Source organism: Mustela erminea, chromosome 1 (assembly GCF_009829155.1).
Source record: "Mustela erminea isolate mMusErm1 chromosome 1, mMusErm1.Pri, whole genome shotgun sequence".
NCBI classification, from domain to species: Eukaryota; Metazoa; Chordata; class Mammalia; order Carnivora; family Mustelidae; genus Mustela; species Mustela erminea.
The window spans coordinates 46,661,319-46,678,572 of NC_045614.1; the positions used below are offsets into that span (position 1 = coordinate 46,661,319).

General features: G+C 40.9%; 1 protein-coding gene across 1 annotated transcript; it reads left to right on the forward strand.

Moving 5' to 3' along the window:
* Nucleotides 1-1,153: 1,153 nt before the first annotated feature.
* Nucleotides 1,154-10,710, forward strand: LOC116579840 (histone-lysine N-methyltransferase SETMAR). Its single transcript, XM_032325709.1, has 2 exons — nucleotides 1,154-1,359; nucleotides 9,208-10,710. The coding sequence occupies exons 1-2, from the start codon at nucleotides 1,219-1,221 to the stop codon at nucleotides 9,994-9,996; spliced, it is 930 nt and encodes a 309-aa protein (XP_032181600.1). The 5' UTR covers nucleotides 1,154-1,218; the 3' UTR covers nucleotides 9,997-10,710.
* The last annotated feature ends 6,544 nt before the right edge of the window (nucleotides 10,711-17,254 follow it).

The following is a 17,254-nucleotide window of genomic DNA, read 5'->3' on the forward strand; positions in this document are numbered from 1 at the left end:
ATTTTTGTTTTTGAGAGAGAGACAGAGAGGGAGGGAGAAAGAAATAAACGAACAAACGAGGAGGAGGGTCAGAGAGGGAGAAGCAGACTCTCCGGAGCAGGGAGCCTGATGCGAGGCTCTATCCCAGGACCATGACAGCAGGATCTGAGCCCAAGCCAGACGCTTAACCAACTGAGCCACTCAGGCGCCCCCATCTTCCAGTTTATTTTAAAGGAGAAAAGGATGTGCATTAGAATTAGTCCACTCAGGTCATTGTGAGCTCGTGGCGTCCGTAAGACAGAAAGGAGAAATGTCCAGTCCTCAGTCGGCAATCCGCAACCCCTGCGAAGCGGGTACCTGCGAAGTCCGAGCCGGAAGCAGAAGGCCTGATACTTTGTAACAGTATCTGAAGCCCGTTCGCGAGATGCTATTACTGAGGAAGCCCGGACACTGCGACACAACGGCCTGGGGCAGAAACCTCTGTGACACCCACCAACATTTCAGCCAGGAGGGCGGAGGACGGGCGGCCCGAAGGCAGCGCATCCTGCCCGGTGCCGCAGAAGCTGCAAGGACACAGGCTTTCGAGTGGAAGCGGCAGGACAATCGGGACAGAGACCTTTGAGGGTATTCCACTGGATTCGGCAATTTTGAGGCTATCAGATTCCTTTGGCGGGGCCGGGTTTTCTTCTTTTCTAAGAAAGGGGAAGCTGAGAGATAATCCCGGAGTGGGCGTCCCCACACCTGCCTTAGAGCGCTCTACACCGCTCTTCTGCCGCCCGAGAGCAAGCCCTGTCACGTGCCACCCAACTTCTACACAGGTCCCGGGACTTTGGAAACCCTGGTGTGAATTTCCCCCCTCAGCTTGGGGCGCCCCCTTGCCCTCACTCCGGCCATCTTCCCGGGCCCTCTGAAACCTGGACAAATGACCTCACCTCACAAACCCTTCCTGAGGCTCACAGGAAAAATTAAAGCACTTCATTTTGTATTTCCAAAACTATGTCCGTACCTTCCAAAGCTTTGTATTATTTGTTGTGCATCTGGCTTAGAAAGGAGTGAGCCAGACCAAACAGTCAAGGAAAGCTGAGGGTCGAGGATGGAGACGCCTCACAGGCCACGTGTGAAAAGAGAGAGAAAAACTACGACTCCCAGGAGGCAGCGGGGCCGCGAGACCGGCGATTCCCAGAGTCCTTTGCGAGGCCCCAAATCGTCTAGGTGGCACGCTCAGAGAGATGGCGCGAAATGTCCAGGAAAGCTGTAGAGAGGTGGCCGTGCGAGATGGCAGCGACTGAGGCCCCTACCGAGGGGCTAGATGTCGCGTGCGGCTTGGAGAACGTGCCTGTGAGCGCGTGGCCCCCGGGGGCGGAGCCAGAACCCTTCCAGGTAGGAGGCGGGGCTCGACCGCCGAGAGTGCGGCGCGCGGCGGAACCGGCGCCCTTCTGCCCGGGGGGAGCCGTGCTCTGCCCGCGCACGGCGCGCGCAACCACTGGGGTGGAGCTGGCGCCCGGCCAGGTAGGGGGCGGAGATGGATGGCGGCGAGGATCCGGTACGCGGTTCCCCGATCTTGCAGCAATTCTGTGGATGACTCTCGTATCCCAAGTTGTGTCCGTATTCTCGACTTAGATTTTTCTTACCCTGTCGGAGAGCTGTTTCGCGCAGGAATAGCTCTTAAATACACAGGTTTTAGGCTTGTTCTTTTAACCCTCCCTAATGACCTTAACAAGAGTGACGGGATTGCTCTTTTCTCCCCACAGACGGGCAGGTCCCTGAAGGACAAAACCAGGTGTTTCGTGAGGTCCCTTGGAAGGAGCCCTGAGAACCTAACTTTTTTTCCCTGGCTCTGTTCTCAGAATTCACTGAGGGATCGGAGGGGCAAATCATTTTACCTTTCCGGTTGCCGGTGCCTCCTGCGTAAGATAAGGCATGGGCCCTATTGATGGATCTCAGCCTAGTGTTAGGATTAAAAACTTAGACCCTAGAATGAGACTTTGCTGCTGTGAGCTTTTGGGCAAATGATAGACTAGCCTCAGCTAAGCCTTCCGTGCGCGGTTAAAATAATAGTGTCTGTCTCCCAGATTGCTTTGAGATTTGCAAGTAAAACACACTTCTTGGTTTGCTGAGAGAACCCAGTAAGTGTTCACTGCTTTTACCACATCAAAACCCACTCCACTCTACCTTTCCCACCCTCTGACCTTGGCCTCCTCCTTGTCTATGGAATATGGCCGAAAAAACAATGATGTTGGAGTGAAAGGAGCACTTGGTCTTGGAGGTAGGAGAGCGAGGTGCACGGCTGAGCCATCTTGACTATTTCTTGGAGTCTGAGCTTCTTCATCTGCAAAATGAAAATAATTAAAAATTTATAACCTTGGTCACGTACACCATGAACACCCAGCTATCTGTGTCCGTCCTTCCTTGGGTTGTTGTGAAAATCAAAAAAACATAGTAGATTCAATAGCCGTTTCAAAGAGTAAAGCAGGATATTAATGTCAGGAAAGGTTATTTTTCCTCAAACTACCTTAGGGCTGTTTTATGGTTAATAATACAGTTGACGAGGGGTACCTGCGCAGCTCAGTCCATTAAGTGTCTGCCCTTGTCTCAGGTCATGATCCCAGGGTGGTGAGATCAAGCCCTCTGTAGGGCTCCCTGCTCAGTAGGAGGTGAGAAGTCTGCTTCTCCCTCTACCCCTGCTCCTTCCCCCCTGCTCATGCGTTCTCACTCTGCTCTCTCTCAAATTAATAAATAAAATCTAAAAATAATAATAATAACACAGTTGGCTAGCACCATATTAAACACTAGTCCCTAAAAGCTTATTTAACACCAAATATTGCTGAATGTCTGGTCAAAAACACTGATAAATGTTTTCTTTATTCAGCAAGTAATTACTCAATTACTTGTGTGTATAATATGCTAGGCGTTTAAGCTAGACATAGAAGATAAAATAGTGACAACTTTGCCTTTGAGCTTACAAGACCATATAGAAAGCAACTTAGTTGCTGTGGGGGCCTGGAGAGGGGAGAGAGGAAGCCTTATGATTGATATTTACATGTACAGTTGATAGGCATAAGTGAAAATCTCGAGACTAATAGTCCCTCAGTATTCTAGCTGCCTGGCTATATGCATAGCTCTGGGTAGAGTTAGAATTACAGAAAGAAGGTAAGATCCTTCCTCAAGGAGCTTATAGTCTAACCAAGAAGATAAAACATGCTTGAAACGTATTTATGATAAGCCTGAAAGTGTCTTTAACTAGTTTGCTTTCCTATATTCATGCAGCACACAAAACCTGCCTTATAAAAGGTCAAAATAGCTTTCTTACCCCAAGCCCTGCCTTCACAGGCATATGCACACATAAGAATTAAGGCATGAAAAACTCAAGGTAAAAATAACTTTGTGTCTACTTTGCTTTTGAGTACTGTGTGAAAAGGCAAAAAGAACATTCACATGTTCACATTGGAAACAAGCCTATCATAAAGCCATCTGTGTTGAAAGCCAAGTAGAAAATAAACTAATTGATTTTCTTGAACGGAGAGTTGAATCTAGCCTTTTTTCAGGTTTCTGAAACCAGCCTTAACATATTTTTTTAAGATTTCAACTTGGCCTTGACAAGAATTATCTGGCTCACAGGCTCTTAATAGCTGCTTGGAGCAAAAACAAACTCATGGGGTAGAGGCCAAGTACAAAGATTCATGTAGCTGGTGTTTCAAAACAACCAAAAAAGGAATGAAGATTTTCACAGCACTTCCTTTAAATTCAGAATCAAGGCCTAGGTTTTAAGCCCAAAATACAACGCAGTGTCATACTTAAGTTCCTGGGGCTTTGATACAGAATTTGACTTAGAAAAGTCAGACTTTTGGTAAGAAGTTAGCAAGAGCTGCAATCAAACAGTCAAAAAATATTTCCTAAGCCAGCTGCTCTGTCCCCAGTACTGTGAAAAGTAACTCAGCCCCCATTACCATGTCATACCCCAAACCACATGACCATTTCCTTGACACATGTATTTGCTAGAAAGACAAGACTTGCAATTTAGATCCCAAAGTTCATGCTATTAATACGTGCAAATCTAGTTCCGAAAAGAGAGAAATTATGTAAGAATATAGCCAAGGAGGTATATTTGCTTTTCAACATGCTGTCGCCTGGTTTCCATTTCAGCTTCTTGAGTGACCATGGTTTATAAAAAAAAAAAAAGGTTTTAAGTTTTCTGTCAAAAAACTTGAAATCTCCTCCCAGTTCTTCAAGGGTCTGGTTTCTGTTACATCGTTTTGCACTGGTCGTTTTGCATTTATTCCTAGCTCTTGTGTGATCAGTGTTTGCATTTTGATATATACCAGGCAAAAGTCATTTACGTTATTATGATACAAAAAAAATGATAAAAATGCCACTGACTGGTTCTTTCTAAATCCCAGCACATGCATCTAAGAAGCAACCAGGCAGTATATGTGGGTGAATGAAAGAAGTCTGTGCTGGATCAATTCTTAGTCGTCCCCCTGCCCCCCTGCCCGAGATGGATAAGTAATGGAAAATAGAAATATATTCATATTGTCTCCTAGACAAAATTTTGGTTTAACTGTATTTGAACTTGGAAAGTTTTAACTTCAGAATCTGTTGTTTTCATCACTCTGCCAGATAGCCTACATAATTTATATTGAACGCCTATGTGCTAGCCACTAGAGTAAGCTTTTTACATGTATTCTCTCATTTTTTCTTCCTTCATAGCCACCTGTGACATAGATAGAAAGGAGATATTTAAGGAGATGAAGTAATGTGCCAGAAATATATGATGTTGTAAATATAAAATCTAGAAATAATATCTAGATGCATTTAAGGAAGCTACTGTTCCAAAAGTATAAACTGCCTGGCACACAGTACAGTGTTAGTTATTTAAATTTAATAATACCTGGGGTTGGGGGGCAGATACAGGTATTATTCCTGTTTTATAGGTATAAACCCAAAACTTAGAAGGTAACTTGCCCTAAGTCACAATGCTAACAAGAGCCTAGTTCTGTATGTGTCTCCTTTAGAACATTCTGTGTCCTACATTAAGAAGTTCCCCATAGGGGTGCCTGGGTGGCTCAGTTGGTTAAGCGGCTGCCTTCTACTCAGGTCATGATCCCGGTGTCCTGGGATGGAGCCCCACATCAGACTCCTTGCTCAGCTTTTCCTCCCTCTCCCTCTGCTTGCAGCTCCCCCTGCTTGTGCTCTTCTCTTTCACTACCTCTTTCTCTCTGTCAAATAAATAAATAAAGTCTTTTTTTTTAATAAAATAAAATAATAAAAAAAATTTTTTTTTAAGTTCTCCATTGGTTGTCCAGTGTTCACGCCTGTCACAGGTCTGTCTGGCCTCCTGCACACTTTGTGTTAGCCTCAGTTGGAGACCTGAATCTTCATTAGCTATTTATATCTTTGACTCAATTTTCTAGCCATTTCCTGGAACAACTTTCAGCCTTCCACTGTGGGCATACCAATCAACAATCAGTTGTTCGCAAGAAATAGAAATACAATACAAACTAACTCAAGCAAAAAAAACCCAGAAGGAATTGCCTTATAACAGCAAAATCCAAGAATGGTAACTATAGGCAGAGTACAGCCAAAAATGGCTATACTAGGGAATAATCTTTTGAAAACTGTGGTCTAAATTAAGATATGATTATGTAATTATTCATCTTTTCAGGTATTTTTCTAAGTGAGGTAAAATATCTTTCTAGAGTGGCATTTTACTGACTATTAATGGAGGAGAAAATGGAAATATATGGAGATAATATAATTTGTGATAAGTATTGGTATCAGGGCTAAGTATTACATCCATCAAGGGAAAACAAATATTCTCTTTAAACAGGAAGTTTATCCAGAGGTCTCCATTATCCTTCGGAAAGTGTCTGCAGCTCGTTTGGAATTAGATACTCTTTATAATCTATGTCTCTAAAAGATCTTAGATTGTGCATCAAGTTTAAATTCCAGAATCATTAAAAACGCTATCACTAGATTTTCCAATGTCTTTTTTTTTTAATGTTTAAATAAAAATAAGCAAATAACAGTATTTTTCCAAACCTATCCATAGCCAAATAAGTTCAACAGAATAATATGCTCTTCTGGGTAGCAAAGTACAGTAAGTCAGACTTGATTTCAGAAGGAGTTATGTGTGTCCAAAAAAAAAAAAAAAAAAATCACTTTGCAGTTCAGTGATTTATATAGTATATCAAAAATACGTGTGCTTTTAAGAAGAAATCAATTTAAAAGAATTCTTCATGAAAAGTTTAACAAAGAGATAGTAAAATCTTCATTTTACAAGTGCTTTTTAAAATGTCTCAGTGACCATTTCATTTCAACCTTGACTCTTAAAAGCTGGAAGTAGATTCTGTCTCAGACAGCAGTCATTGAATTTGACTGATAGGGCATCCTTTTCTAAGCCATTATTTATCCCTTTAGGACATCTTCACTAAGCTAAAGCTGTAAGAAGCGACAGAAACCAGAGAAGCTATTTCCGTTCTCCACCCCCAAATCACTTTTAAGCAGAGTGTTGGCCTTTCCCTGCTGGTACTCCCACTCATCCTCCTCCTCATCTTTCACAAGAGGATGTCAGTCCTTCCCCCAGCTCAGCTTTGTTTAAAATAGAGGGTTTTGAGCCTAACTGCACCGTCCCACCGAGGCCTCCACAGGGAGTGGAACCACACGTTGTTTAATGCTTTCTCCAGTTCTTGGCCCAGAGATGCAGTATGAATGGATAATCGACTGACAGCTACTCGGTTCAGGCTTTCCTCTAGATACTCTAAACTCTGTCCCTGAATTAAAGCTTGTGCACCTGGTCCTGTGTAGAACGGCTCTTAGGGACTGCACTGTGCCAGCAGGCCAATACCTTTATTGAGAGTGAGAATGAAAAACAGCCCATGAAACTGTTTTCTGGAAAAGAATGGTTTAGACAGACACATTGGTGAAATTCCTCTCCAGCCTTCATATCGGAAAAAGTCAATGCTGCTCCTGAGCAGGAAGATTATCCCTATTGATAGTGCAAGCCCTACATCTGATCGTATTTCCCTCTTGACAGTGGCTGTGCTCAGGCAGAACCAAACGTCCAGTTTACTTCTACACACTGTGCGTCTAAGCTCACTCAACTGGCTCCTGTTTTTCTCTTCAGCTTACATTTCTTATGTATTGTTCATTTATCTGAACTCCTTGTATGTCTCATTAAATCCTCTTAGGAACAAAGCAGGTGTGATACTGTGATTTATTTAAAGAAATCTATATTTGGTCTCTGTCCCCATTTCTGGCACAGAGCTCCTAAAACCCCTGTTATTTACTAAGTGATGAGAGCAGCAAAAAGGTATCTTTTGTTATGTTAATGAGGCGAGTTTTGAGGGGAGGGGGAATGCCTAAAGATGAGATCTGGTTGCCCCTGGAGTCAACCATTTGATTAGAGTGTTGGAACTTTCAGTACCCTCACCACTTCAATTGGGAGAGGGGCCTAGAGGTTGGAACATATGCAAATAGTAGCCAGCGATTTAATCAGTCCTGGCTAAGCCTTCGCAAAAACCTGAGAAAACAGGGTTTAGAGAGCTTCTGGGTTGGTGAATGTGGAGGTCCTGGGAGTGTGGCATGCCTGGAAAGAGTGTGGAAGCTCTTCTACATTTCTCCAAACCTTACTCCATGCATCTCTTCCATCTGGCTGTTCCTGAGTTGTATCCTTTTATAATAAGCTGGTGAGCAATTCTCTCAAATTAATCAAACCCAAGGAGGGGATTTTGAGAACCTCTGATTTACACCCTGTTGGCCACAAGTTCAAGTAACAACCTGGACTTGTGACTGATGTCTGAAATCCAAGGAAGAGGTCACGGGAACTTCCGGTAGGTATATAGCCCATCAGTCAGTAGCACAAATGACTGGTGTCCAAAGGAGGGTGGGGGGAGCAGTCTTAGGACTGACCCATTAAACTGTAGGGTGTGATGGTATTGGATAAGGTCAGAACTGAGCTGAGTTGTAGAATACTCACCTGGGAGCATTGCTTGTTAGAGGTGTGGGGAAACCCCACCACGACCTCCACCACATTGAAACTGGGTCCAAGAACACTAATAGCAGGTATAAATAAATGAGTTAGGTTCTGTGTAAGCAAGAATTATTCTGTGCATAAAGACATATGCTGGGCTCATGAGAGATACTTTAATTTTCAAGGTTTAGAAATACGCTTCATTATGCTAAGTGAGGAAATAACCAGACATCAGGTTTCACAAAGAGATTTTAGACTTGGGACTTTCTTCATTTTCTCTAATGTGAAAAACTTTCTCCATATTATCTCTTTATCATCTAAAAAAGTGGGATTTCTTTACATATATGTAGTACATCTACATTTATTAGTATCTATATAACAAATATGATTTTTGGAATTCTGTCCACAGTTTCTTGGCTAATGCCTATTCTTAACATTATGAAAACTAAAAACTCTAAAGTAATAGTGTCTTTTTTTTTTTTAATAAGGTCGCTTTGATTCCTTTTTTTTTTTTAAGATTTTATTTATTTATTTGACAGAGATCACAAGTAGGCAGAGGCAGGCAGAGAGAGAGGAGGAAGCAGGCTCCCCGTGGAACAGAAAGCCCGATGTGGAACTTGATCCCAAAACCCAGGATCACGACCTGAGCCTAAGGCAGAGGCTTAACCCACTGAGCCACCCAGGCGTCCCAATAGTGTCTTTTTTAAACATCAAAATATATTTAGGAATTTGGGTAATCTTCAAATTAAAAATTCCTTAAATCAGTGGAAGACTGTCTTACAAAGGCCATTTTTTATTAATTTACTTATCATTTGTTACTTTTTCTGCAGTGACTCATAATAAAATAGACACAGGCATTTATATTGTCAGATCAATGTGAAAAGATCAAGAGCCAAAGATAAAATACTTGACTGCGTTCAAAAACTAAACTCAGCACTGATTTTTCTGATATCCAAAGCTAAGAGAAAAATGAAATTAATTGTAAATCTTTCAGTTTCTGATAAGAGAAAATCCTTTTTTTTTCCTTTTGTGACCCCATACCTAAAATGAAACCACAGAATTTTCATCCAAAAATTAACCTTATTTTTTAAATTGAAGAGGTGTGTTTTCAAACAATAGTATATAGTGTTTTGTCAGTTTCGTTTTAATCTATTTTTATATATGTTGCAATTAGGAAGTGTCTCATCCAAAAGCTGCCTGGAATATATGTGAAATACATAACAGACCATGCTGACTGAGAGTATTTCTGTTTTTTACAGTATACTCCTGACCATGTAGCCGGACCTGGAACAGACGTTGATCCCACACAAATAACCTTTCCTGGATGCATTTGCCTCAAAACTCCCTGCCTCCCTGGTACTTGCTCCTGTCTCCGTCGTGGGGAGAACTATGACGATGAGTCACGCCTTATAGATATAGGATCTGAAGGAAAGTGTGCCAAGCCAGTTTTTGAATGCAACATCCTGTGCCCGTGCAGTGACCACTGCAGGAACAGAGTGGTCCAGCGGGGTCTGCAGTTCCAATTCCAGGTGTTCAAAACGGACAGAAAAGGCTGGGGACTTCGTACCTTGGAACTGATACCAAAAGGACGGTTTGTCTGTGAATATGCTGGTGAAGTTTTGGGATATTCTGAAGTACAGAGAAGAATTCAGTTACAGACAATACACGATCCAAATTACATTATAGCTATCAGAGAACATGTTCACAATGGGCAGGTCCTAGAAACATTTGTCGATCCTGCCCACATAGGAAATATTGGAAGATTTCTCAACCATTCTTGCGAGCCAAACCTGCTGATGATTCCTGTCCGAATTGACTCAATGGTACCAAAGTTGGCACTTTTTGCAGCCAAAGACATTTTGCCCGAAGAAGAACTCTCTTATGACTATTCAGGCAGATTTCTTAATCTAATGGACAGTGAAGACAAAGAAAGGCTAGATCCCGGGAAAATAAGAAAACCTTGTTATTGTGATGCCAAATCATGTGCTGCTTTCCTGCCTTACGACAGTTCACTGTTCTGCCCCTTAGAAAAGCCAAACATCGGTTAGGAGCAAAAGGCATGGGAGGAGCACATTAGGCCTCTCCCAGTGGGTGACAGTGAGAAGGAACTGAACGGGTTTGGCTCAGCCCCTTCCCAGATCCTCTCTTACAAACACTTTAGCCTCTGGGTAAGGCTCTGCTCTGTTAAGCACTTGTGTTTCATTTTAGGGGAGGGTGGTGGTTGTCAGGTTCCACCTCTGGCTGCAGAAGTTTAACTCAGGAATATAGCACAGGCTATAAATTGCTTAGCAATATTCTCCCTTTCTATAGTGGAATTCTCAGTTTTTAGCTGGGTACTTTTCCTAGTTAGATGTGGCTAAGTGACTATGTACTAGCTAATGAGATAGAAGCAAAAAATGGTGTGTCTTTAAATGGAGACATGTTTCTTTATCCCACTCTTCCTGTTGGCTAGAGCCTCTGCATATAGCTGGAGCTGGGGCATCCATCCCAAACCCCAAAATTACCTTAGAAAAGGAGGCCATTCATAAGTAATGAACAAACTTAACAGGAGACTGAGTGCCAAATACTCTGGAACTCTGTCATTCCTGATCTGATACCTCTGGACTTTTAGGTGAAAGTCCCTTGTTTATGCCACTATTATTGTCAGTTTTCTAGCACTAGCACCAAACCTCATAATGATTCAAGGAAATCCTGTGGCTACATACCGAAGCCTTGCTTTCCAATTAATTTAATCAGTACTAAAGATGATATTTTCATTTTCATTTCTGTGACTCCTGCATCTTATTTCTCATTTGCATAGAAACACAAATCAAGGAAAAGGGCCTGATTGATTATCACCTGCTAAAATTCTGTAGTTACCATCAATAGTGAAAAATAGAACCAGGATGCTGACTTTCATGAACCTAACCAAAAAAGTCCTGAGAGGAAACAAATTACAAAATTTTTGCCGGGACGCCTGGGTGGCTCAGTTGGTTAAGCAGCTGCCTTCGGCTCAGGTCATGATCCCAGCGTCCTGGGATCGAGTCCCACATCGGGCTCCTTGCTTGGCAGGGAGCCTGCTTCTCCCTCTGCCTCTGCCTGCCATTCCGTCTGCCTGTGCTCGCTCTCTCCCCCTTTCTCTCTCTGATAAATAAATTTAAAAAAATCTTTTAAAAAAAAAAATTTTTTTTTGCCATATATGGGCTATATTCCAAGTCTTTGAAGTTGTGCTTCAAAACTTTAAACAGCTTCAGTTCTTCATGTGTTAGTAATATGAAAATAACCCTATCAATACCACAAAAAGGGATGGGGGTTTTATAGCTCCGTTCAAACTTCTGGAGAGGCAAACATCTTTAACTTCCTTCCTTAAAGCAAGGATGTCGAAAAACAAAGATAATATGGAGATTTATCAGATATTTTGAAAGCTAAAATAATTATTTGGCTCCTATAGTATTATTTAATAAATTCTTCAATTTCTTCTCTACCACATTTAAACCCAACCACCAGGAGGTCCTACATTTTATAAATTAAAGGGATCCATATTATACCTACTTCTGTATGATATCATAAGTGAGATAGTTGTATACTTTAAGTGAATGAAATGTATGGCATATGAACTATATCTCTATAAGCCATTCAATAATGAGTATATTAGGGTTTGCATGTTTGAATTATATATTTTCCAAAACGATGCCATGCGAACAGGGGATAATATAGGGTACTCGTGAAATATTCTATTGTCTAAAACAACAAATTTTTCCTCCAATCAAATCATTTCTCCCTGCCAACCTTCCTCTAGAACTTTGCTTTCTCTGAAGGGGTCCTGCTTTTGGTAAAGCAGTTTGTACCACTCATTTCAAGACGGCCCTACTTCTCCTCACAAGCACTAAGATACTTCCGAAGCAGTAAGGAAGTAGCCAGAAGGAAAATGTTTGGCTCACTGTTTAACTCCACAGATACCCTTTCCTACTTCCTTCAGCCCTTTCTCTATTGAATGTCACCATCTGTGAGTCAGAGATACCCACAGAGGACAATCTTCAGTTCAAAGACATGAGCAGCATAGCATCTTCCTCTTCGTGCCTCTGCCAAAGACAGAACTCACTGAACATAGACCCTTGGAATTTTCTGTACTCATGCCCAAGTTTATTCTTAAATAGCACATAAACTATTCTTAAATAGTTTATTCTTAAATAGTCCTGGAAATCAGATTCCTCATGTAAGAGTCAAAATAGTCTATTCTGAGTCTTTTCTAAACACTGAGCTAACTTCATTTACTTTATTGCCATGTTTTTTTTAAATGGTGACACTTCTACTTTTGAGAACAAACTTTAAAAGATATACTTCTGTTTAACTATTATCTTAATAAAAATATATACATTTTATAGTTATAAATTACTGCAAATTAAGAGAGTAAAATGTGGCATATACCTTCTTGGAATATATAAAAAATTACCTTGGAAAAAAAATTGTCTTTGAAGTCAATTTCCACTGACTTCATTAAGAATGTAGAAATGTGGGGTGCCTGGGTGGCTCAGTGGGTTAAAGCCTCTGCCTTCAGCTCAAGTCATATCCCAGGGTCCTGGGGTCGAGCCCCTCATCAGGCTCTCTGCTCCACAGGGAGCCTGCTTCCTCCTCTCTCTGCCTGCCTCTCTGCCTACTTGTGATCTGTTTGTCAAACAAATAAATAAAATCTTTAAAAAAAAAAAAAAGTGTAGAAATGTATATCTTGGAAACAATTTTGCCCCAGAATAATAAAGATCATACTTGGAAAATAAAGCTTTCCAATTTCTTTAAAATGATTTTTTACATTCCTAATTATTTACAAATTATCAGTGGTTAAATGGAAAATTCTGATTTAATTGAAAAGATTCCTTTCTCCCTTTTGTTCTCAGTATTAATACCAGTACCAGTTAGCTCTGCAGCATAAGGCAGGAGGGGATTCAGGACATCCACAGAAGACTAAGTTGGATAAAACAGAAGATTTTAAACTCAGTCTTGTTAAAAAGTGGGGAGGGAGGTGGAATTTGCCCAAATTCTTTTAATTCTCTTGAGGTTTTCAAAGAGTCTTATTTGTGTAGAGTATTTCTAATTACAGCTTTGGCACTGTTCAGTTTATTAGTGTTGAGCAAGTTACTGAATCTCTCGAAGCCTACTTCCCTTTTCTGGAGAGCAATATTGGGAAGATCAAATGAGTTAATACATGTGAAGGGTTTAGCACAACAACTCAGTACAAGGATAGCTACAATAAAAAAGACAGAATTACAAGTGTTAACAAAGATGTGAAGAAATCCGAACTTTGATATGTTGCTGGTGGAATCATAAAACTGCGCAACTATTCCTCTCTCTCTCTCTACCTGCCTCTCTGCCTACTTGTGATCTCTGTCAAATAAATAAATAAAATCTTAAAAAAAAAAAAAAAAAAAAGAAAAAGAAAGAAAAGAAAAAAAAAAAAAGGGCGCCTGGGTGGCTCAGTGGGTTAAGCCGCTGCCTTCGGCTCAGGTCATGATCTCAGGGTCCTGGGATCGAGTCCCGAATCGGGCTCTCTGCTCAGCAGGGAGTCTGCTTCCTCCTCTCTCTCTCTCTGCCTGCCTCTCTGCCTACTTGTGATCTCTCTCTGTCAAATAAATAAATAAAATCTTTAAAAAAAAAAAAAAACTGGACAACTATTTTGTAAAGCCTTTGGGTTAATTTCTTAAAACATTAGATACAAGGTAACCACATGTTCCAGTAACTCCATTCCTAGGTATAGATGAAGAGAAATGAAAACATGTCCACAGAAAAGCTTGTGCACCAATGTTCATAGTGGCATCATTCATAATAGCCAAAAAGTTGGCATACCCCAAATGTCCATTGACTGAGGAATAAGTAAACAAAATGTGGTATCCTTACTGTGGAATATAATTCAGCCATCAAAAGGAATGAATACTGACATATGCCCCAACATGGATGAACCTTGACAATATTATGCTAAGTAAAGGAAACCCTACACAAAAAGCTACATATTGTATGACTCTATTGAAATGAAATGGGTGGCTCAGTCGGTTAAACATCTGTCTTCAGCTCAGGTCATAATCTTAGAGTCCTGGAATCAAGTCCTGGGATGGAACAGGGAGCCTGCTTCTCCCTCTCCTATGTATACCCCCCGAGCCTTGTATACGTTCTATCTCTCTCTGTCAAATAAATAAATAAAATCTTTAAAAATAAATAAATAGGGTGCCTGGGTGGCTCAGTGGGTTAAGCCGCTGCCTTCAACTCAGGTCATGATCTCAGGGTCCTGGGATCAAGCCCAGCATCGGGCTCTCTGCTCAGTGGGGAGCCTGCTGCCCCTGCTCCCGCCTGCCTCTCTGCCTTCTTGTGATCTCTGTCAAATAAATAAATAAAAGTTTTAAAATAAATAAATAACAAACCAATATATATGAAATATCCAGAATATGCAATTCCATAGAGATATAAAGTATATTAGTATTTGCCAGTGGCTGGTAGGGAGGGAGGTATAGGAAGTTATTGCTCATAGGTACAGGGTTTCTTTTCAGGGTAAGCATACTAAAAAGCCCTCTCGGGGTGAATTTTATGTTACATGACTTATACCTCCATTAAGCCGTTACAAGAAAAGGAAAGAAGACGTGGGTGCCTCTCCCTTGGAAACTGGTCACAGATAATGGCTGAACACTGCTATAGGGAAGAACTCAGAGAGACACTTCTCCACTCACCATATGTCCTCAAAACAAAACACAAGTGTGCTAAATCCTGTGATCGTGGCCATTACCACTAACAGAGATGTGCACTGCTTCAGGGTGTGGTGAGACTACGAAGAACAGAAGCAAATGCTTAGTAAGAACAGAAATGAATCAATTAGCTTGCCAGATCATTCCTCTCAGATGGCATGAAGGCAATTCTTGAATAACAAAATGTGGCTCCCTTGTAGGGTTGAATGTCAATTTTCTTGCTTCTCTGTTTGGAGTTCCAGAGGTACTTACACGTCACAGGAAAGCACACTGTTGTCATTACAGTTGCACATGGAAACAGGAATATTTTGCAACATTAACCAAGCCATACCACTTTTCAACTTGCAGATGTGTGGTTCTAGAAGTTTGATATTGGTTCTGCACGCTATTTCATACTAGTTGGTTCTCATTACATTAAGAAATAGTTAAAATGGCAATTTAAGTGATAGTTGTTTATTGATGAAATTAAAATGGGTTCTGCAATAATAATTCATTAAATGAGATCTCATTATGGTGTTTGAACAGGATAAGTAAATTTCATGGTTTATTTTCAACTGTGTTTGCAGAATGAAGCTTTTTCAAATTGAAATTAATAATAATAATAAAAAACTACCAAACAACTATACTGACTCAAGAAAGATGGTCTCATTTGATATCATTGTTAAGAGAACACCAACTATGTGAAAATCTTGCTAATAACAACACAATTTATAATTTTACTAAAAAGGAAATAAGAAAAAATCAATTTTTTGAAATAAATATGTAATGATTTATGACTCAGGTCATAATTTTATTATCCATTTAAACATTGCCAGCTCGGTTGGATGCCCAGGCATGAACAAGGATAATTAAATTTAGTCATATTTGATATTTTGCCAATTTTCAGTCATATAAAAAATACAACTTTATACATGCTTTCCATTCTTGTGGTTATGAAGATATTTTTGTCAAAGTAGGAAGATAACTTGGTCTGTAACTTTTAAGTATCTCTGCATAGCACCAGTGGCTCTCCCACAAGCTGTCCCAGCCCTCACACTTAGAAGGGAGGGGAGGAATGGTGTTCTCTGGCAAGGTTCACATGAAATAATGGAGGCAGATAGGCTACTAAGTACCATATAAATTTAGATATCATTTCAGACACATTTCTGGGTTAACAGTTTGCTATGCAGAACACTAAAGACAATATATTATCATAGACATCTTTGGTTACCTCAAGATTCATTTAGCTTCAATGTAACAGTAGGTCTGTTTTGGTGGTATAGGTTATAGACACATTAGAATACACTCCCAAAAGAGATCTGGTATTTATTTAAATGAAAGGATACCTGTCTTTGGTCATTTAAGTAGAGCTAAAATTATAAACAAAATCTGAAGTTGGAGTTCCCTTTTGCTTCATATCTATTAGAGATTTCCCTGGGATACTAAAAATCCTCTCTATTCTTGTGTATGTTGTTATTTACCGCTAGTTTTCACATCATTGCCCAAAGCTACAAGTCATCCTCCTCCTCTGAACAGGTAATCAACCACTAAACCCTATAAATTCCCCACGCGACACATGTCTAAAATGTGTTTTATTCACTCTAGTATTGTTTTATGCCATGCATCCATTATTTCTTCCCTCAACAGACCCTCTGCCTCCGGCCTGGTCATCTCTATGCAGTCTCCCCAGGTCTAAACACTTCCATGACTCCTCAGCACACTCAGGAGGCAGCCCAACCTTCTCAACATGACGAGAAGACCCTTGACGGCCTTTCTACTTCATCTCTCGCTTTTATTTCTCTGAGGCCCTCTTTGAAAAGCCATGCCCTCTGTCATCCCTCACCTTGACAATTGCTATTCCCTTCTGGAAGAAGCTTAAGGAAGGAAGTTGATTACCTTTGTTGCAGAGGGAATTAGAAGAGGGGCATGGGTGTGTGTTGGGGGGGGGGAGGGTGTGTTTATGTGTGTGTGTGTGTGTGAGAGAGAGAGAGAGAGAGAGAGAGAATTTACATTATTCTTACCCTTGCCTTCTTTGTAGAGAATACTCTGGATTTTCTTTATCCTGAAATCTTTTTCAGGTATTGCTAGAATTTCTTACCCTCCATTTCCTATGTTGGTTTTTCACATGCACACTAGGTAACTAAAATAACAAGAGGGCGAGCAATATATTCTATTTCCCCTTCACTTTGCTCTTTCTTCCCTCCTTCTCCTGTTTGTGTTTGCGGCTAGCAAACACCACTATTCACCACTTCCATCAGCCACTATTCATTCACTATTCACCACTTCCATCGGCCACTATTCATTCACTATTCACCACTTCCATCGGCCACTATTCATTCACTATTCACCACTTCCATCGGCCACTATTCATTCACTATTCACCACTTCCATCGGCCACTATTCATTCACTACTCACCACTTCCATCGGCCACTATTCATTCACTATTCACCACTTCCATCGGCCACTATTCATTCACTACTCACCACTTCCATCGGCCACTATTCATTCACTACTCACCACTTCCATCGGCCACTATTCATTCACTATTCACCACTTCCATCGGCCACTATTCATTCACTACTCACCACTTCCATCGGCCACTATTCATTCACTATTCACCAC

Excerpts from the sequence above, each read along its gene's own strand:
- LOC116579840 (XM_032325709.1), top strand. The coding sequence starts at position 1,219 with ATGTCCAGGAAAGCTGTAGAGAGGTGGCCGTGCGAGATGGCAGCGACT. Across the intron at positions 1,360-9,207 it reads CGGAGCCAGAACCCTTCCAG|TATACTCCTGACCATGTAGC; the intron begins GTAGGAGGCGGG and ends TGTTTTTTACAG.